General features: G+C 43.4%; 1 protein-coding gene across 5 annotated transcripts in view; it reads left to right on the top strand.

Moving 5' to 3' along the window:
* The first annotated feature begins 1,639 nt into the window (after nucleotides 1-1,639).
* Nucleotides 1,640-22,577, top strand: part of SLC35F3 (solute carrier family 35 member F3) — a 213,769-nt gene continuing 192,831 nt past the window's right edge. For 3 of the 5 annotated variants that reach the window (XM_053299293.1, XM_053299322.1, XM_053299340.1), the window contains exons 1-2: nucleotides 1,640-1,777; nucleotides 2,452-2,675. In XM_053299293.1, coding sequence (XP_053155268.1) covers nucleotides 1,725-1,777; nucleotides 2,452-2,675 — 277 coding nt within the window. In that variant the 5' untranslated portion in view covers nucleotides 1,640-1,724. Of the gene's footprint in view, nucleotides 1,778-1,902; nucleotides 2,279-2,451; nucleotides 2,676-22,577 lie in introns of those variants that run through there. The other 2 variants (XM_053299303.1, XM_053299312.1) reach the window with 2 other exon arrangements.

The raw sequence follows: 22,577 nt of genomic DNA on the forward strand, positions 1-22,577 counted from the left end.
GAGACTGGGCTGCTATCAAGCAGGTAGAATGCGTATGAGACAGTCGACCTTAGAAGGTCCTAGCAGATTCATTCTGCTCGTTTTGCAGGCGGCCCAGTTCACACATGATGTTGCTAAGGTGTACAACTAAGAAGTTTTAAGTGCACAGCGGAAAGAGGAGGCATGTGTTTCATAAAGTGACGCTAGTCAGGTAGACATGATCAGCAGCAGTTCCGAGCACACATTCAGCAGCAAACTTGGGTTTTGTCTCTGCATAAGGTGTGAAATGGTTCAAGGTCTGTGTGGAGTGGGGTCACAGCCATTTTTCTCGGCTATATAGCCAGAATATTTGGATGCTTGAGGCAAAAAGCCCAAATGGTACAATCTACTGATTAAACATGGGGCACAATCTGTTGGGAACTTTTCTTATGCAAGCTTCATTGGGCCTTGTGCTACAGAACTTCCCAATGGACTGTGTCTCATGGGACAGATCCCTTGGCCTCCTATTCTTTCTGCCACCCTCAGTGGCACTCACAATATCTGCTTCCTTGGGCAGCTGCCATGCCTTGCTTTGCCTTATGGTTTTCTTTGCATCTTGTGTCTTGGAAACAGAGGTGGAGAGATCCCAAGGTCAGAGCAGGGGAAGGAGCTTTCACCTCCTATTTAGATTTTCAGAACACTGGCTGGCTGAAGGAAGCGTTTTTGGGCTGCCCTGTTTCGACTGACTCTCATTTTGAATCACTTTCCCTCTCATTTGTTTTGGAGCCCAGAGGTTGATTGAACAGAGGACAGCAACATGATATGCAAAACGAAAAATACTTTGGAACAACGAATGATGAAGTACTGAGTTGAATTGTCTCTGGGCCCACTCCAGCCTCGTTATGCCCCTGGCTGAATGCCTTTCAGTTAGTTAAAGCCAGTTAAACAAACAAACAAATAAAAAAGTAGCTAAATTGCAAAACAGCTTAATGTTATTTGGTTAATTCATCGTGTGCGATATATTTTATTTATTATTTATTTGTTGCAAAGGAGCTGATAGTCGTTGTTAGTTCACAAAGTGTGTGATATAATGATAATTATAACAACTAATTTGTATAACACGCTTTTCTGTTAGAAAAATACAGACACCCGCTTTGCTCTACCTCCCATTCCGCCTTGCCTTTCCGCGGTAGGATCCCTACGCAGGCCTCCCTTTGGCATAACTGCCCCCCGGGCTCCCCCTGTCGGCTGTTCGGCCAGTTCCACGGCAAGGTGGAAAACTACGGAGAGGACGAGCGGGCTCCCCCTACCGGAAGCAAGAGAAAGGCATTTCCCCGTAGAGAATGATGGGCGAGTAAACGCGGCTGCCTACCGGGGGGCGACAAGACCTTTTCTCCTCCTCCGCTTTATCACTCTGACTCCATACGCAGCAGCATCCAGGAGCGACAGCAGGTTGCAGCTCGGAGCCGACGCCTCGCCGGCCCTGAGGACGGAGGAGGAGGAGGAGACCGACGACGACTCGCATGCAGGAGCAGCAGCAACAGCAGCTGCTGCTCTACTCCAGACCCCGTGTGCTTCTGCTGTGGCAAGCGCTAGCCCTGGCACCCTCTCTCCGTCCTTCTGCTCTCTTTCTCTTGCTGCCTTCGCGACCCGCGCGGGCGCCGCTAGTCCCTCGCAGCCTCCCGCTCCGTGCACTGCCAGTCAGCCCAAGGCGGCTGCACCTTTCCTGAAGTCTGGGAGCCCCCACTCCCCCGCTGCTCTTCCCTATGGGGATTCGAGAGTTCCCCAACGGCACGACTAGGGGCAAGGCTATTGCGATGTGAGTGCTGCCGCCGGGGACGTGTTGGGGCGGCTGGCTTGGCATAGGGAGGGAGCGGGCGCGCGCGCGGGCGCGGGGTGGTGGGGGGAGACACCTGCTTCTTGCAGCAGGGGCAGCAGCGCTACTTGCTCGGCGCTTGTACCACACACGTCCCTCCCTCCCTCCCTCCGGGGGAAGCCGGAGCTGCTCTGCCTCCTCCTCGGCACATAGACCCGCCGCCCCTGGGCTGCCACGGCAACTGCTCTGTGTGGGCCACCGCGAGCAAAGTTTTCGGTCCTTCTTCCTTCGGTGCTCGTCTCTTTCTGGGCTGTTGGCAGGGGGACAAGAAGCAGAAGGGCGAGGGGAGTCGTTTTGGCGGGGAAGGACCTAAAGTTCGCCTGGAGGCTGGAGCATTTCTTGCTAGCTTGGAAAGCAGTGAATTGAAGGTCTCCCCCTCCTTGCACCATCTCCCTCTCCTCTCTCAGAATGCACTAAGGCATTCCGTTGGCGGGCTTTTCGGAGGTAGATGGCTTGTGTGTGTTGCAGGGAAGGGAATGAGGCCATATATCCTTGGTGCTGAGTGCCTTCCTCAAGCCCCCCCCACCCCCTCCTGTGTGTGCTTCTCATACGTTATTAATACCTGTGGTATTCCTGGGAGTGTTTGCATCTATTACATCCTTGTTTGCCTTTCCTAGTGGCATGAGGAGATCTCCGGATGTCAGCCCCAGGAGGCTATCAGACATCAGCCCTCAACTCCGGCAGCTCAAATACTTAGTGGTGGATGAAGCGATTAAAGAGGATTTGAAATGGTCTCGATCCATGGAAGACCTCACTTCGGTGGGGCTCACTTCCATCGAGGAAAGGATTCTGCGGATTACTGGGTATTATGGCTATCAACCCTGGGCTGCCAGCTACAAAAGTAAGTCTTTCTTGTTTATTTCTTTCTTCTTCACAGCAGTGGCCACCATTCTCCCCCACTCCAACTTTCTCTCAGCAGCAGGAACCTCTCCTCTCAAGCTGCCTAGAAGGGCTTTGGGTGTACTCTGGAATTAACCCTATGCATTCCCTTCTCCGTGTCTATTGTGCCAATGGAATTATATATCTTCTGTTATCAAAGTAGGTTAGAAATCACCTTTATCCTTTGGCTGATTTGCTGCCTTGCCTTTCTCAGGATTCTTTCCGCCCCATTATTCTGTGTGCTATACTGCCTGTGTTCATGTTTTAAGCTGATGAGATTGATAGCTGATTGGTGAAAAAACACGTCCCTTTCCTGGGTGTGTATGGCTTAGGGAGGGTTTTCAGAAGGATGTGACAACATGATGAATTAAACACAAAATCATACAAGACTTAAATCATCTGAACTTTCTGATCCTTTGCGGGAGGGGAGTGGTGATTATTATATAAAACATTTTTCATAATTGGGGAAAGAATTGTACCTTAGTGCTCAAGCTTGGATCAGATGTGAATTTTGCAAAAGGTCACACTAGCATAAGGCGATTTTTTCTTTTTAAATTAAAAAAATCTCTTACATTAAATGGTGACTGAAATTTCCATCTTTCATTCAAGACATTGATCTTTGATAATAATTTCATTCAGGAAAATGTCTTGCAACTGGATGATTTACTAATTTGTCTTAATCTGTGCTAAACAGAATTAGCACATTTAGTTAGTCTAAATTACGATTAGATTAATTCTAAGAGTTGGAAGTTTGGGGCAGTGTACAAATAATTTTTTTAAAAGTCAGTGCTTTAGAACAAATTTATGTTCTAGTATCAAAATATAGCTGTTTCAATATCATGAGTGAAATTTTTTTCAATTCAATTTGTTGTGAAATGAGTAAAATAAAATCTGGCTTATTTGTGAAATAAATTATCATGCACACAGGCTAGTTTTAAAAGTGTTTGTTTGTTTTTTAAATAATACATTACTTACAGTAGATTCTGTTTGTTTATGCATTCATTACATTTCTGTTCCGCCACACATACATGTCTCATGGCTGTTTACAAAAACAAAACCACAGTTAATAACCAAACATTAAAACAGTTAAAATTTAAAAAAACAGCATACTTACATGCTGGAGGCTTGCTTAAATAAATGAGTCTTGAGAGCTCTTTTTAAAAATAGTGATTAAATGTGTGCAGCAGTTTCTATGCCCCTCAACACTACCGTGATCATGATGCGTGTTTGACAAGAATATTACTCTGATATCTCAGAACTTTGATCATTGCAGTATTTATTTATTAGATTTATATACTGCCTTTCTTCCAAAAGTTGGAACCCAAGGTGGTGCACAGATAATACAGTACATGTATAGATCATTGTTCTTGCATAGCATACAAGACAGAGGGTTTTCAATCTCGGGATTCTTGCAGGAGAGCCAGAATCGAAGTTTTGAGTTTTGCACAGGGCTCTGTGGACGCCAGGAGTTGAAACTGACTTGACGGCGTACTTTACCTTTACATCTGCATAGTGATGATTATGAAGTGTGTCCTGATTGTCCAGAAGCCAGAATGCTTATGCAAATAATTTCTTCCTATAAGTTCAGGAAAGGCTGTATACTTTCCTGAGCAGGTGAACCTAGATGTGGTGCACTCAGTAATGGCACTACTTGCTTGTATGAGAGCCTGCTCTTCGGACTCAGAATATTCATCTAGGGCTTCATTCAGATTAAATATTTGAATACATATTTGTTCAATCCCTTGGGAGCTGACTTCTGGTCCTCCATTATATCTGCATGAAGTCACCAGGAGAGCTTAGAGTTAGGTGTCATTAAAATCCTGATGTCACCTAGCTCGGTTTTTTCTGTCAAGATCTAAGAACAGAAGTTTCCTCCTGGGGCAGTTTCTAGCAGGCTGGATAAGAATTAATAGATTGCAATTGAAAATTGACCAAGTGTAAATCAAAGGGGTCATAGCTCAGTGATAGAGCACATGCTTTGCATGCAGAAAACACCAAGTTCAATCCCTGACATAACCCAAACATGCTGCTGGAAATCCCAGAGAGCTGCTGCCTGCAAGTAGACAATAATGAGGTCACTTCCTGTACTTCTAAATGATGATAGTTAAGGTCCATGGAGGAAAATCCAGCATTGTTGGGATTTACCTCCATTTAGATAAGCAGGTATGGGGTCTTTGGGGTTCTGTATTAGTTTCTAGTAGCTGGAAGCAGTGACCATGAATGAATTCTATCTTCTTCACCTGATGAGGTAGCTATGGCCTTTCCTGAAAGAATAGGAAATTGGCAGCAGTCGTTCATTCTTCTGTAACACTAAAGATTGACTATCATACGATGCTCTATGTGGAGCTGCCCTTTGAAAAGCATTTGGAAACTATGGGCGTGCATTCGTTTCAGAACAAATGGAATAATGAACCAAATCAAGTCAGTTTTTTCATTCATTTTGAGAAGAATGCAGAGAGGCCCTGAATGGAATAAAGTAAAGTAAAGTAGTTGATGTCAACTCCTGGTGACCACAGAGCCATGTGATTTTCTTTGGTAGAATACAAGAGGGGTTTACCATTGCCATCTCTTGCACAGTATGAGATGATGCCTTTCAGCATCTTCCAAATCGCTGCTGCCTGATATAGGTGTTTCCCAGCAGGGGTTCAAACCAGTAACCCATTGCTCCCTAGGCAAGTTACTTCCCCGCTGTGCCATTAGGTTTAACTAAGTAAAGTGTGCCATCAAGTCAATTTCAACTCCTGGCACCCATAGGAGTTGAAATCGACTTGTGAGGAATTGTGGTTTTCTTTTGGTAGACTACAGGAGGGGTTTACCATTGCCTCCTCCCACACAGTATGAGATGATGCCTTTCAGTATCTTCCTATAGTGCTGCTGCCCAATATAGGTGTTTTCCCATAGTCTGGGAAACATACCAGCGGGGATTCGAACTAGCAACCTTCTGCTTGTTAGTGAAGCATTTCCCCACTGCATTTAAAAATGAAAGAGAGCGGCAGAACTCACTTTGGATACCACCTCGGGTGTCAGCCATGTCTTTTCCCCCACAGTACTCCAGACATTGCATTGGTCTGGGACATTGTGCAGTGAAACCATAGTTGCTATCTGAGGCATCTGCCAAAAGGATGTTAGATTATTTTTTTGATAAATATAAAATAAATATTAGAGTAGATTATTTATTTATATAAATAAATAAATCTAATCTAGATTATTTATTAGATAAATAACCTAATAATTTGATGTAAGAACATAAGAACAGCCCTGCTGGATCAGGCAAAAGGCCCATCTAGTTCAGCATCCTCTTTCACACAGTGGCCCACCAGATGCCTCTGGGGAGCCCACAGGCAAGAGGTATGTGCATGCCCTCTCTCTTGCTGTTGCTCCCCTGCAACTGGTAATGAGAGGCATAATGTGTGTTAGATTATTTATTTATTTGAGAATCCCAGGCTAAATATTTTATTTGAGTTTAAAAGGGTCATTTTCTATATTAGATCTTACAAAAATGGTATCTGCAAGTTCAAAAACAGCCATCACAATTATTGAGAAATGTGTTCTCAATGGCACAAGTAAAAGTACCATTAGAAGTCTACAACACACTCACTAATAACTATTTTTCAAATAACCGTGAATTTGACATCAGTTCAAGAAGGTAATTGCTTTTGTGCTGAAATCTAATTTCTGACTCTAGGTGGTCCTAATATCATTCATGATATTGAAATTTTGCATGATATAAAATCATCCCCCATGGGAGGGGGGATATTTACTCTAAAGTATAGCAGGGGTCGTCCCCCGACATGCAGACCTGTCTTGAGACAAAGATGGATCTACCTTGGGGCAAAGATGGAACTACTAAGATACCACATTAATTAATGTTCTGATATTCTGACCCCTGTGTGGTTATTTGACAGAGAAAACATTTTATAGTAATAAATGAGAAAGGTGTTGAATGCATGCTGTGCAAGGTTTTGCAGTTCATAAAGCATGTCAAGTTCATTAACCTCTTATTGAAAGATAATGGAGAGAGTTCACCTTTTTCTTTTCTTTTTTTGCAAAGTGTTGATACTCTTTGCTTTGTTAGCAGAAGCTGGCTTGCTGTGTTCATCTGTGGAAATTATTCTCTTGCAGGTTTTGTTCTGTCTGCCTTAAAATTAGTGGAACCTTGTCTTGAAAAGAGCCTTATTGCCTGTTAAGAGGAATATTTTTATATTAGCATTTCTGCTGGACTGGACCTTATTGGAAGGCCAACTTCTGAGCTTGGTATTAATGTTCCTTCCAGACATGATGACTAATAGTCCAATTGACCTCATGCTGAGCATTTGTGGATAGTCTGGCTGAAACAGGGAAGGTTATATCAGTGGCTTAATTATAACCTGTTAGCTGGGATTTAAAATGTTGTCTTTGAAAGCTTATTGCAACCAGAGCTTAATGTGCAATATGAACTCTTCACAACAAAATTTTAAGGACATCTGGTGTTTAAAATCTGTTTTAGCTGGAATTTAGTTTATATGTTAGGTCTACTATAATGAAAGCCCAAAGAACAACTAGCAAGTTATATTAGTTACCAAATATAATAATTTATTGGAATTCAGTGCTTCATAAATGTTGAATCATATTGCTGAAATATATTTTGTGTGCGTGTTATACCTGAAAAATAGTTTGCTTTTGTTTGAATGTCATTTTTGAGAGAAATGACTGATATTATTTGGCTAGTTATCTCTGTGTTACATTTCATTTTGACTCATGTCTTTACTGTGATAATGTTTGGAGAGCTGCATTAAGACTATTTGAAAAATCTCAGGGACTATTGCTCTGGGTACTAATAGGAAAAATTTTTAATGAAAGAAACAACTCTACCTAGGAACACTTCAGATACCTGTCTCATGTCCTTTGAAAACGACAGAATAAGTTACCTACATTTAATTGCCACTAGCAGAACTGTGGTGCACAAATCAGCAGTGGAAGAAGCAGTGATGTTTACTTTTCTAAGAATATAAAGGCACACTGTTAGAAGTAGTTGTGATGGAGTACAAGAAAGGGGAGCTGAGAGTAAACAAGGTTTGGGGGCAGCTTTACATTATCGAGCAGTGACTGTTTTAAGTGATCATAGAGTGGTCTGGTTTGAGCTGTTAATGGTGGAATCATCTGTGTACTAGAAAGAGTATAAATGTGGCATACTCAGTTTCCTTTGACATTGACTTCGGGGTTCTGATGAATTCAAATTGTGAGCTTGGCCTCCATAAGTGGCAACATACCCTGTTTCCCCGAAAGTAAGACCTACCCCGAAAGTAAGACCTAGCAGTAATTTCTGATGTACCGCTAATTGCCCTAGTGCATTTGGGGGGGCTAAAATTAATATAAGGCACTGTCTTATTTTCAGGGAAACACGGTATGTGACTGTTGTTCATCTGGATCCAAGCCATCTGCTTTCAGCATTGGTCAGACTTTTGCAGAGTTTTAAGTAATGTCTTATCACCCTAGCAGTCACTCAGGGTAAGGATCAAAGAGTGAAAATGTCTTTACTCTCAGTACCAAGTAACACACATGGAACACTGCTTTAATATTCTAAACATGGAACACTCATACAGTGTGTTAGTGTAGCACACATGAAAGGCGATATTTTGTCTTGTTTGAAAAAAATGCAGTAAAACTTGTAAAAGAGTTGGCACATCATGACTGATCTTGTATTTACTTACAAGGAAGCAGGACCATCACTGAAATAAATTAGACTTCCAAGTTTAAATGTTCAGAATTGTGGTGCTAAAAAAATTAATAATGATTAAATGATGTAACTATTTTCTGTCACTTTGCACTTCTATCACTTTGCATACTATTTTGCATGTATTGGTACACATGTTTGTTAAGCTGTCCAAGCAAGTACACATGAAAATGACGACCGGCATCATAATGTGATAACACAATCATACCCTGCAGGCAGTTAAATATTTGCTTATGAAAATATTCTTGCAGTATTTACTGAACTATAAAGCTTAGTGTTTTATTCAGATTAGTACTGTAATTATTTATTAAGTTGTTTTAAAAGATGGGTCATGCAAGAAGGAGAAGTAATCTGCAGGGTTCCTTTAGCAGCTGTGGTTGGGAACCAAACAGCATGCTTCTCCATCTGCCACCTGTTGGAAAGTAGCCTGCAGGCCAGCCACTGCTGATCTATCAAGGAATCTGATAGTTGTAGGGTACGTAGAAATTGAAAAGCGAATGTTGCTGTATGCTTTTAAATATACTACACTGTCACCGAGGACACCTTCAGATCACAGGAAAAACCACAGTTACCTCCTTTTCTAGTAATGTTTTGAGGTTTTTTTCTTTTTGTAGCAATGTGCTCACTATATTGACATATACATATAAAAGGCCTTAATTTCAGTATCGCTTCAAGTGGCACATATTTATTACTTAGTTGTATTAATGGTCCTGTGTTATGTATATTATGCAAGCAAATAAGTATTAGCATGAGGCATACCACTTGCTGGTCCACTGTTATAGCACAAATTCTACTCATAAAGTAAGAGTGCAGAGGCTGGAAAATGGGATGTTTGTAGGTTTAGACCAGCTACTCCTTCTTCCATGCCCTTGCTTGCCACTTAATGGTAGTAGCCACACAGGGACCATCTTTGGCTATGGGGTTCAAGTGCTTCCCACAAAGAATTGAGCCATCTGAGCCTACATGCAAAGCTTATACCTGCTCCTGGGTGTTACTAGTCTGTGGTGGAAGGGGAGGAATGCTGATCACTTGATGCCCTGGAAGGAAAAGCAGGAGCCTGGATTTGCTATTCAATTGTCTTGAGTGTCCTGGCATGGCTAGCACAGCTGCTGCATGACGGCATTATAGATGGATGATATGAAAAGTCTCTGCATACTACATACCAGGATGCTGGACCAGATAGGCCTTGGGCCTGATCCAGCAAGGCAGTTCTTATGTACAGAAGGCTTAATCTTGACCTTAGATATTATAGTGGCATGACAAGAAGTGGGATGGATGTTATAACGGGCACTAATTTTGTTTCTCTTTACAGTCTAAATATTCCCTCCTCCTAGAATTTCTGAAGTATAGCATGAGTTGCAGTTCACATCTTTTCTTTCCCCTTGCAAAAAGTGGGATGTGTAAAAACAATCAATAATGCATTTGTTAAATCTATAAAAAATTATTTTGTGACAGACATCACATAGTCTGTTGGAGGTAGAGAACTGCTCAAAGCCAATTCACTCTCTGAAACCAGGAATTGAAAAAAGGACATTCAGTTTTCCAAATAAACCATCTCTGTAGTTTATGTGGTAATTTTTATGTCTTTTCAATCAAGATTCCAGCTTTATAAAACTGTGTGTCTTTGGACTTTTTCTATATCATACATTTATTCCTCATTACACCAAAATATGTCATAATAGTAATAAAGGCTGTAGAGCAGTATATAGCACTGAGGATGGAAAAATGTATTGACCCAAAGCTCAAGTGGGGTATTGCAGTAACTTCTGTGAAGAAGTGCTAACCTCTGGCATCCCTTTTCCCCAGTATATGTTGTCCTTGCATCTCTTTTTCAAATTTCCCTTGAGATGAATTCTTTAAAACTTCCTCATTCCCCAACCCCCAGTAAGAGAATACTAAAAAGATGTAGGGAGAGGTCTCAAATGTTGGTTTAGTGGTGCATGTCTTTCTTAATGCTTCCTAGAAGAGCAGGTAGCTCTTCTATCCCTACTGTTCCATTACATTTTCTTTGTTCAACTGGTACAATTTGATGCAGGTTGGTTTGCTTTTTATTGTGATTTGCATCCAGGAGCCAAAACAATCTTGGGATGAGAAAAGAAGAAACAGAGAGAGATCAAGCTTGTGGCAGCCCATCAGTGTACCAAAGCCTGCATGAGAGCAATTAGGAGTCCTGTAGGGCCAAACTAGATGCAGTGCAGAAGATGTGTTGTGAATGCATCTCCCCCCCACCTCTGCTTGTGTGCGCGAAGACCCTGCTAACGGAGCAAAGAGGCATCTTTTAAAGTGGTGATTCTCATATATTTAGCAAGGGGAGAGAAACTGGCCCTATCCAATGCCATAAGAACATAAGAACAGCCCTGCTGGATCAGGCCCAAGGCCCATCTAGTCCAGCACCCTGTTTCGCACAGTGGCCCACCAGATGCCGCCGGAAGCCACAGGCAGAAATTGAGGGCATGCCCTCTCTCCTGCTGTTACTCCCCTGCAACTGGTACTCAGAGGCAGCCTGCCTTTGAGGCTGGAGGTGGCCCACAGCCCTCTGACTAGTAGCCATTGATGGACCTCTCCTCCATGAAGTCATCCAAACCCCTCTTAAAGCCATCCAGGTTGTTGGCTGTCACCACATCCTGGGGCAGAGAGTTCCACAAGTGGATCACGCATTGTGTGAAAAAGTACTTCCGTTTGTTGGTCCTAGACCTCCTGACAATCACTTTCATGGAGTGACCCCTGGTTCTAGTGTTGTGTGAGAGGGAAAAGAATTTCTCTCTCTCCACTTTCTCCACACCATGCATGATTTTGTAGACCTCTATCATGTCTCCCCGCAGTCGTCTTTTTTCTAAACTAAAAAGCCCCAGGTGTTGTAGTCTTGCCTCATAAGAAAGGCACTCTAGGCCCCCTGATCATCTTGGTTGCCCTCTTCTGTACTTTCTCCAGTTCCACAATGTCCTTTTTAAGATGTGGTGACCAGAATTGTACGCAGTACTCCAGTTGTGGTCGCACCATAGTTTTGTATAAGGGCATTATAATATTAGCCGTTTTATTTTCAATCCCCTTCCTAATGATCCCTAGCATGGAATTGGCCTTTTTAACAGCTGCCGCACATTGAGTCAACACTTTCAATGAGCTGTCTGTCCACCACGACCCCAAGATCCCTCTCCTGGTCCATCACCGACAGCTCGGATCCCATCAGCGTATACTTGAAGTTGTGGTTTTTCATCCCAATGTGCATCACTTTACACTTGCTAACATTGATCCGCATTTGCCATTTTGTCGCCCACCCCCAGTTTGGAGAGATCCTTTTGGAGCTGCTCACAATCCGTTTTGGATTTCACTACCCGGAAGAGTTTGGTATCATTTGCAAATTTGGCCACATCGCTGATTACCTCTGCTTCTAGATCATTTATGAGTAAATTAAAACGCACCAGTCCCAGTACAGATCCCTGGGGGACCCCACTTCTTACTTCCCTCCATTGTGAAAACTCTCCATTTATACCTACCCTCTGTTTCCTGTCTTTCAACCAGTTAGCAATCCACACATGTATTTGTCCCCTTATCACATGACCGCTAAGTTTCCTCAGGAGTCTTTGATGAGGAACTTTGACAAAAGCTTTTTGGAAGTCCAGGTAGACTATGTCAACTGGATCACCTTGATCCACACACTTGTTGACACTCTCAAAGAAGTCCAAAAGGTTGGTGAGGCAAGACTTACCTTTGCGGAATCCATGCTGGCTCACTCCCAGCAGGGCCTGTTCTAGGTGCTTTACAATTTTATCCTTGAGGATACTTTCCATCAATTTGCCTGGAACGGACGTTAGGCTAACTGGCCTGTAATTTACTGGATCGCCCCTAGAACCCTTTTTGAAAATTGGTGTTACATTTGCTACTCTCCAGTCCTCTGGTACAGAGCCAGATTTCATGGATAAGTTAAATATTTTAGCAAGGAGGTCGGCAATTTCACATTTGAGTTCCTTGAGGACTCTTGGATGGATGCCATCCGGGCCTGGTGATTTGTTAGCTTTCAGTTTTTCCAGACAGTTTGGAACATCATCCCTTGTCACTTCTATCTGACTCAGCTCTCTAGCCTCCATCCCTAAAAAGCCTGGTTCAGGAACAGGTATATGATCAGTATCCTCTGCCGTGAAGACAGATGCAAAGAACTCATTCAGCTTCTCTGCAATCTCCATATCCTCCTTAATAATCCCTTTCACTCCCTCATTGTCAAATGGTCCAACTGCCTCCCTGGCAGGTTTCCTGCTTCTGATGTACTTAAAGAAGTTTTTGTTGTTCCCCTCAATACTTTTGGCTAAATGTTCCTCAAACTCTCTTTTTGCCTCCCTTATTGTCACCTTGCATTTCTTTTGCTAGAGTTTGTGTTCCTTTCTGTTCTCTTCATTTGGACAGGCCTTCCAATTTCGGAAGGAAGTCTTCTTCCCTTTTATGGCTTCCTTGACGGTACCCGTTAACCATGCTGGCATCCTCCTGGACTTAGTGGTACCTTTCCTCCTTTTGGGTATACAATCTAACTGGCTTCCAGGACCTCCCGACTGCATTTCCCCACGTCGTTGGTGCCAACGTGCACCACGACAGCTGTCTCCTCCCCAGCACTGTCTAGGAGCCTGTCTAGACGCTGCGTGATGTCTGCAACCTTCACACCAGGCAGGCAAGTCACCATGCGGTCAACATGCGGGTCACAAACCCATCTCTCTATCCCTCTAATGATCGAATCACCCCCTGCAAGGAGGTCCCCACCCCCCAGAGGAGTATCCCCTGTGCGAGAGGATATGGGCTCATCATCCACGGAAGGGGTCCCTTCTAAAAGAGCATTTCTCTCTTCCTCAGACCAATGGCCTCCTTGCCCAAGACCTTCATTCTCCCTGACAGCAGAGGAGCTACCAGCCCTGGAGTGGGATGCCTCTATCACATCCCTGAAGGTCTCGTCCACATGCCTCTCTGTCTCTCTGAGCTTCTCCAGATCCGCCACCTTGGTCTCAAGGGAACAATTTTTTTCCTGAGAGCCAGGAACTCCTTGCACCAAGCACACACCCATGACTTCTGCCCATGGGTCAAATAGTCATACATGTGGCACTCTGTGCAATACACTGGGAGGAGCCCCTTCCCCTGCTGACCTTCTATCTTCATACTGTTTTTGTTGGCTGTTTACAGTATTTAGAGAGTTTATTGTCCATTTATTAGATAGTTTATGAGAAGGATCAGTCCTAGCTGTAATGGTCAGCTTTTTAACTGTCCAAACAGCCTTTCCCAAGAATATGAGGGATACGAGGGAGGGATAAATACTTACGTTCTCTTCTCCACCAGGCTCCTTGTGATCGCAGAGGCTTGTTCCAGGCTCCCCCGCACACTTCCCGCTAAACTCAAAACTCCTACGTCCTGTTTGCTATCCCTGTTCGCTATGTTCTCGAGCCTTCATCTCTTATGTAGAGTAGCCTTCCAGCACAGCATCCCTCCAGTGGTTGTTGCTGGTGTCTACTTCATATTTCCTTTTAGATGTTGAGCCCACTGTGGACAGGGAACCATCTTATTTATTATTTTTCTATGCAATTCACTTGGATAACTTTGGTTGAAAACTGGTGTATTAATATTTGAAGCAGTAGTAAGCTGCTTTCGAGCCAGATTTGGGTTAAGGCTATAGTGCATGTATGTGGAGTTAACCCTTTCTTCTTAAACCACAGCCCTAGATGCTATTAACTACAGAAGGGAAAACATACAAATACAATTGTTCCATCAAAATTATCTTTGTGGTGAATTGCAACCACCAGACATCTAGATTCTCGCTCTGATCTTTTGCAACTCCTGATTAGCTAATAACAAGAATTAAGTTGAGGTAGAAGACCTTAATGATTTTGTTGAATTGCTTGAAGGATTCTGGTGTGTCTAGGCATAGAGGTCTTAAAGACAAGCTGTTAGTTGCTGCAAGGATTGTTGCTGCAAAACACTGGAAATCTAATGGCCAGTTAAACATTGGAATGGTTGAGGAATGTGTCCTCTGTCATAGAAAATGTTGAGATAACTGGATTCTTATGATTCTGGAATGGAATTGGAAATAATGATAAGCTGTTGCAGAACTGGGCTTTTTGTGTGACATTGCAGTAACTACTACAATTATTCTCAATTAGAGGAACATCTTTTTCTGTCTGGCAACACTTTTTTTGATAATGAAGTTAGTTATAGAAAATGTTCTTTTATATTTTTTGCTTTATTGTAATTAATTAAAAAATGCTGGCTCTTAAAATGTCCAAGGTGAAGTTAATGTGATTGAAGCTTTTACATGAAATATTGAGTCCACTAATTAATATTAGAGCTTTCAGTGTTTTGGAAAGCCTGTTCTTTTAGCAAGATGCTCAGTTCTACACTTAGCAATAGCAATAGCACTTACATTTATATACCGCTTTATAGCCGGAGCTCTCTAAGCAGTTTACAATGATTTAGCATATTGCCCCCAACATTCTGGGTACTCATTTTACCGACCTTGGAAGGATGGAAGGCTGAGTCAACCTTGAGCCCCTGGTCAGGATCGAACTTGTAACCTTCTGGTTACAGGGCAGCAGTTTTACCACTGCGCCACCAGGGGCTCTTCTCTTTTAACAGCATAATGAATCTAATGATTAAAGTCTACAAGCAGCTGGACCAAAACAGCAGTTCATAGGATGGAGTGAATTGTACAATGTTGGTGTGCAGACATGCTCCTAGGTAACTTTGGAACCTGGACCTAAAGGCCTTTGGAGCCCACTCACTCCCCACCCTGACTGCAAATTAAGCACCATCTCCCCCACCCCCCCCCGACACACACACACTGTGACACACGCAGTATTTTTAACATGTGGGTTCTTGAGGGCACAAACAGCAACTGAACTCACAAGAATATAAGAATATAAAATAGCCATATTTATGCAAATTTGCATTAGCAGAAACATTTCAACATACAATTTAACATATTCCCATCCCACATATTTCCCCCCCAAGTCCCCGCTGTCTCTAAAGCAGAGGTCATGCTCAGCCACCTGACACAGGTCACAGTCACACTCGGCCAGTGGCGTGGCAGGGCATGGCGACCACACCAGATTAAAGAGAATTTGGGGGCTCCCAGTGGGTGTGGAGGCCCTGGACCTCAGACCAGAAGTCCAGGAGTAAGAGCACCTCTGTTGTGTGAGGCTGTAATTAAGTCCCATTGGTGCTACTGTGCTGGCTGCTGTGTCTCAAGATGATGTAGGGCAAGGGGTATTGCGTGGCACTGGTGAGGATGAGACAGGGATGTGAACAAACTATTGTTAAAGAAGAAATACCATTAAGATTAAAGAAAAACAGCCTAACCTTACATCCAGCTTTCCTTGTAATAGGCACACCTGCCAGCATTTGGAAAACCATATGAGAGATTTAAGATCTGCCACCCAATGCTTAAGTCTGCATCCTGGGTTCTCATTAAGCAGCCAAGGGTGAAACCAAAATTGAGAAAACTGCAGTACACACATTAATATTTTCATTTCTTCATTTATGTTCTTAAATTGGTCTTAAAGCAGAATCAAAAAAGATGTTTAATGCTGCCATGCTTTAAGGCTGGAGTGAAGATAGGTCTCTGCAAGCTCTGAGTTAGGAGTTTGCAAGGTCTTCTTCTTGCAAGGTCTTGTAGTTTATATATCATAACATTTGTCTTAATTAAAAAAGTTGCCAAAGTATTGTGAAAGGTTTGGCTGTGATTGAGCAGTTAAAATTTTGCAATAAGTCACTTAATGGGGCAGCAGGGGCGTAGTTAGCCTGCCGGCAGCCCGTGTGCGGCTGCGGCGGGTGCCCCGATAGCCCCGCCCCCTGCGTCTGTCAGACGCAGGGGACGGGGCTATCGGGGCGCTTGCCGTGGCCGCACATGGGCCGCCGGCAGGCTAGCTATGCCCCTGTGTGGTCTGGGGCATGGTCTGGCTCCCGAACGGAGCCTTGAGGCTCCATTCGGGAGAAGCAGCTTAACTGCTGAAGGGGCCACGTGGCCCCTTCGGCAGTTAGACAAAGGCTGGTGCTGCGTTCACAGCGCAGCCCAGGAGCGGCTCTTCCCTGCAGGGAAGAGCCGCTTCTGGGCTGCGTTGCGAACGCAGCACCAGTCTTAGCTCCCGAAGGGGCTGCGCGGCCCCCGCTCGGGAGCTAAACTCCCGCCCCCGCGTCTGATGTCAGATGCGGGGGGGGCGTGTCACTGCGAATGGCGGCTCCTGATTGGGCATGGCTCGGGTTCTTTGAACCCGTTTGCCCAATTATAGCTACGCCCCTGGCGCAGAGAAGAAATGAAGTGCCTAGGGAGCAAGAGGTTGCTGGTTTGAATCCATGCTGGTATGTTTCCCAGACTATGGGAAACACTTGTATCAGGTGGCAGTGATATAGGAATATCATCATCTCACACTGCATGGGTGATGGCAATGGTAAACCCCTCCTATTTTCTACCAAAGACAACCACATGGCTGTGTGGTCACCAGGAGTTGACACAGACTTGAGGGCATTCATGGACATTCATGGTTTAACATCTTTGCCAGTCTTCGGAAGAGCCCTTAAGACACTCCCCCCCCCCGCCCCCAGCCAGGCTTTTAGTAATCTTTGAATGTTTAAAATTTTTAAATTGCTGTATTTAACAGTGTTGTGTTTTTCTTGTGTTTATTTTTGCGAACCTCCTAGAGCCTTTGGAGTCAGGCAGTATATAAATTAATTAAATAAATAAACCTGGGGGTGTGTGTCCCTTAATTAAGCATTGATTATAGCCTCTAACCACCTGCCCATACCTTCCCTGGCAGATTTTTTTTGCCATGAAGAGTGAGGGTCTAGAATGCATGATGTTGCCCACACACTGCACAGGATCCTGTCCACATCCTCAGGCTGTACCAACTGAAAAGATTCCAACACAACAGGACCAATGGGACACTGAAGAATCCATTGAGGTACCCAAGTCACGTCTACTGGAACTGCCACAACCCTTGTGTCCAAGTCAGCATGCATGCAAGTGACTTTATCTGCAAAGTGGAATGCAAACTGGTCAAGCGGGCTATAGATGGTTCCTCCCCCATTACACAGGTGTGTGTGAAGAAATAACTTTGCTACAAAAAAGCTCCACTGGCCTGCACTGAGCAGACGCAATGGATGTAGAGAAAAAATAGTTATTCATTGCTCCCGAAAATGGGTTCTAGCCCATGTTCAGTCAGTAACCCAGGCTGTTTCCACGTTCGAGAGATTCACCAGGGCCTCAAAAGAGGAGTCAGCTCTAGACACTGAAAACTCCCTGAGGGCTGTCTGGAAACAGAACAGATCTATATGCCTCTGGGGCGAACCATTCTGATTGGTCCACCAGCACTGCATTGGGTAGATGATCCAGTCAAACTAAACCCCACCACATAATGATCTGTGCATGACAGGGGAGTTATCTCAAACTCCCCCACTTCCAGATCATTTATTCCTTGGTCAGCAAAAACCAGATCCAAAGTATGTCCTGCCACATTGGTAGGTCTCAATACAAATGGAGATAGGCCCACGGTTGCTACAGAGGCCATGAAGTTATGAGCTGCCGCTACTAGTGGGGCCTCAGCAGGGACATTGAAGTCCCTCAAGACAATAAGTCTGGGGGAACCCAGTGCCACTTCTGAGACCACCTCACCAGCTCATGTAGACCACCCCAGCCAATTTTCTCCTTGAAGAAAATTGGTATGGTGTTTTTTTGGTGGGGAAGGACATCATCCCAATTCAGACTGCAGCCTCAGTGCCTTTACATTGGATTGAATTTAAACCCCACCCCCACCCCCAGAATCACTGAATTGCATATAGTGCATAGTTTTGCCCTCTGAAGTTCTGAATTAAGGATAGTTAGATTTCTCCACTTTGATTAATAATCCTTCCACAGGTTAGCTTTGCCATCTGTTCCAATCCTGCTTGTTTTCCAATTTAAGATGCAGAATTTCTATAATTCAGAAATTGTATGTGTGGAGCTTGCTTTTGTAGAATTTTCTCTTTCTTTTTGTGTGATGCTTTTCTATTTCCATTTTCATGTAGTTAAGCTATGCACACAAGTAATTGTGTGTTAGAACACTGAACTTTTGTTTATTTTCAACATGTGATAGGGAGTTGCACTGCATTAATGCTCCTTTTTTAAATGGATACATAAATTATTCTCTCTAGTTCATATCAGAAGTTTTGGGTTAATTAATGATACTGAAGTGTCTAAATATTGTAAATTCAGAGTGTTGAATAATTTAATGGATTTTTTTTTAATGTCAAACTTTTTGTCTAAGTAGAACTTCTTGCTGCCTTATTTGCATATTCTCTGCTCCAGTTCAGAATTTAACTTAGAATGTTTATTTTCAAATCACTTGCATTCAAGAAGAAATATGATGAATAAATATAGGTGTACTAGAATTTCTAGAGTTGTTTTCCAGCATTCTTGTTTTATAAGCTCTCTCTGCCTGTGCTATTTACTTGTTCCTAAGGCAACTGCAACCAATTACTCCTATCCCATATACCTTTAAAATATCTTGAACTCTGTCACAGAAGATCTCTCTTCTGAATGTAGAATAACCTCCATCTTCTAATGGATGTGCAAGATAAGTTTCCTTTTATCTTGCTACATTCACCAAGTAATCATTTCTGTTTTACTTTCAAGTGTAGTATGCAACAGTTTTGCAAAAGGAAAGAAAAATGCTAGTCTCTTATTCCTAATAAAACGGTCTACTCTGGACTTATCTTCGGTCATTGCCTCAGTAAAAGGAAATACCTTTCTGGATCATCATTCATTTGTGTCAGTATATGGTGGGGTAATTTTCATTCAAACACTTCTGCTATTTCTGAGATGACCATTAAAATCTATTAATTGTCATGTTCACACTGATAATCTGACTTCACTGATCAAATGGTGGATTCTTTTCACAATCTTTCGTGTGTATGAAGTAAAAGAAGCATATGATATTAATGAATAAATTAGTACAAGCATTAAATAGAGTAATATCAGTCAGTGAAAAGTCCATGCCTGATCGTGGGGGAATAAGAAGCTCAAGGGTAAACACAGAGGATGGAAGAGGTTAATGAGAAAGACAGATATTGTGGGATATATTCAGAAGTGGAACAAGGGCAGAAAATAGGGTTGTATATGAGATTCTTCTGTATTCCCTTATCTATAATGTGAAGTGCGATATTGGTCTCTGCAGAATTCAGATTAGTTAGCAATCATATTGAGCTAATGAATGTTGGGCTCTTACTTTACTCTTTCCATTGATGCAAAATTTGTACTGAGATTTTGCAGAAGAAAATAATTTAATGACTTCAGCAGTAACTGGAATACTGGGCTGATGGTGTGGAAATTGCAGTAGGGAGGTCTGAATCCAGATCTGAGGGGGCCCTCTACACATGAGTGCTATAGGTCCCCTTCTCTATGGCAGGGAGTTACCTTGGGGGAGCTTGGTGGCGACTCCTCCCTTGCGCCCCATTTCTGAAATAGGTGGGAAAGGTGATACCTCCTCTGCAGAAGGGGGAGAAATAATCAACAGTAGTGATTTTTCTTCCCTACTATGAAAGGGGGTGCAGAAATTATTTTTAGTACATTTATATACTGCCCCATACAAAAAGGCCCCTGAGTGGTTCACAATATAAAACCAGTTAAAACATCAACACAATTAAAACAGTTTAAAATGCAGCAATGGCTTCTTTCTCTCCACCCTGCTCCCCCTGCACAAAGGAGCGGAGGAACTTGGTGCTCTTCTCCCTGTACTCCCCATCTAGACATTTGCAATTGGTGAAGGTGGGAGGACCTAACAAAGAGATTTGCCACCAGCCTCTCCTCCTGCCCTTCTCATCTGTGACTGGGCTTTCAGAGGCCTCTGCATCAAGCCCATTTGCAGATACAAAATGGGCAGATATGTTGCCCTTGCCTCCCCTGATTTCCAGGGTACATTCCTTCAAAAGCACCCTTGGGTCCAAGGGAGGTTTGGAAGTACTGCACCTTGGAAAAGTAGCAAAGGAGGGCAGCCATCCACAAGGGACTCTGAGGGTCCATGTGGGTGGTTATCTTTGTCCCCCTGCCCCCAATTCCCAGAGTGCAGCCCTTCAAAAGAAGTCAATGGCCATTATTTTCATCTTGCTGAATCAAAACGGCTCTCTTCATTGAGTCAGATCGAAGCAGAATGTGCAGTTGAGTTGAAGTACACACGCCTCTGAACTTCTGAGGAAGCTTTGAACCAAAGCTTTGTTCTTATGCACAGCCCCACCCTCAAATAGATGCATTATATTTGTATTTTTTCCCCATTTAGGAACTTTGGTAAATTATTTCAATCAGGAAAGCAGCACAGGAAGAAAAGGGTAAATATCCCCTCACCCAAACCTTCAGCTCCATTAAAAGTGGAGGTCCCATATGACTGCTTTAGAGTTAAATAAAAAAGTATTGGGAGATCTAATCATAGATCTCCTGCATTGTGCACAGTTGGCCCTTTATGGATTGGATAGGTTTTCGTAAATCTATGAGAACATTTTGTAATTGTGGCCCCCTGCTGAAGGATTGACTGATTTCTCTTTCCCATCCTAATTACTACTTTATTTCCAAGGTGGAGAGAAAAAATCTAGTAACTCTGCACAGCAGCTATCTTGTACATGGCATACTTAGTTTTCTTCCCCCATCTAGTTGTTTTAAATTAGCCATCTTCTGTCGTTTCAGCAGTGGAGAAGTTTGACATCTAGTTATTTCAAAACACATGTGGCTCTCATTCTTTACTGCAGTTTTCAGAGAAGAGTAAAAAGAATAAGGAGGTATGATCCAGAATGGCAGAAGTCTATGCATTGAAGGTCTGACCCACGCCTCCCCAGCACCTGAGGCATGGTGGGAAGTGAGCTGGTCTTGTGGTAGCAAGCATGACTTGTCCCCTTAAGCTAAGCAGGATCCGCCCTGGTTGCATATGAAAGGGAGACTAGAAGTGTGAGCACTGTAAGATATTCCCCTTAGGGGATGGAGCCGCTCTGAGAAGAGCATCTAGGCTCCAAGTTCCTTCCCTGGCATCTCCAAGATAGGGCTGAGAGAGATTCCTGCCTGCAACCTTGGAGAAGCTGCTGCCAGTCTGTGTAGACAATACTGAGCGAGATGGACCTATAGTCTGACTCAGTATATGGCAGCTTCCTATGTTCCTATGTGAGCTACCACCCCTTCACCTACACTGTGTGGAATATGCCGTTTGCCAATTTTCTCACCATCCCCTACCAATTTTCCCCTCCATCTGATCTCCCGCAGTCTCCATACTCTTCCACCTTGCTCAGTCATTCTTCCACTCTTTCACTGTTTTCAATGGAAACTCCATTGCACAAATGCAGGTGTGCATTTACTAATACTTATATTTATATACTGCTTTGAAACAAAAGTTTCCAAAGCAGTTTAAATAGAAGAATGAATAGTAAATAAATAAGATGGTTCTCTGACCCCAAAGGGTTCTCAATTTGAAAGAAACATAAGGTTGACACCAACAACAGCCACTGGAGGGATGCTGTGCTGGAGTTGGATCGGGCCAAATAAATATAAAGAGAATTGCCACTTTGCTCAGTGCCTCTTTGCTCAGTTATCAGGGGTTAGGGTTATTGCTGAGTCCTCATGCAACTGCACTTTTGTGCAACTCCACCAGGGCTAGATTGACTGCTGTTGGGGTTCTTTGGGGTTGTGGTAGCCTTTGGCTATGAGCAATAAAGTTTGTCTTGTCTTGAAAATGCCAATGAGACTTCAAAGAAGGTTTTGGGTGCTAAGATGCTTTTGACTACATAAAAAGGCATAGTGACAAGAAGTTGTTCTGTGAGTGGGTGCATGAAGAGGAGAAATTCTGGGGAACCACAGCCAAAAATACAAACCTAGGGCAGCAAACCCTAAGTGTTGCACAGTGTTAAATATAGTTTGTCCCATATTTCAGTGTCCTGCGGTAGAATGTTATATAGTCTGTAGCATACTGCACTATATATGTATTTTACTTACGTAAAATAGTTTTCTCAACTGCAGCCTCTATACGCTCAGGTCAGGCCCAAATCCAACTAGCTCTTGAGGAAGCGGACCCAGTTGGCACCCTCTCCATTCTCATGGCAGTAATTCACCCCAGCCCTGCTGCCCTGTCTCTTTTCCTTGGCATGCTTCGTGTGCTGAGGAGCAACTCTCCCTCCCAA

This window comes from Hemicordylus capensis, chromosome 1 (genome assembly GCF_027244095.1).
Source record: "Hemicordylus capensis ecotype Gifberg chromosome 1, rHemCap1.1.pri, whole genome shotgun sequence".
In the NCBI taxonomy this organism is placed as follows: Eukaryota; Metazoa; Chordata; class Lepidosauria; order Squamata; family Cordylidae; genus Hemicordylus; species Hemicordylus capensis.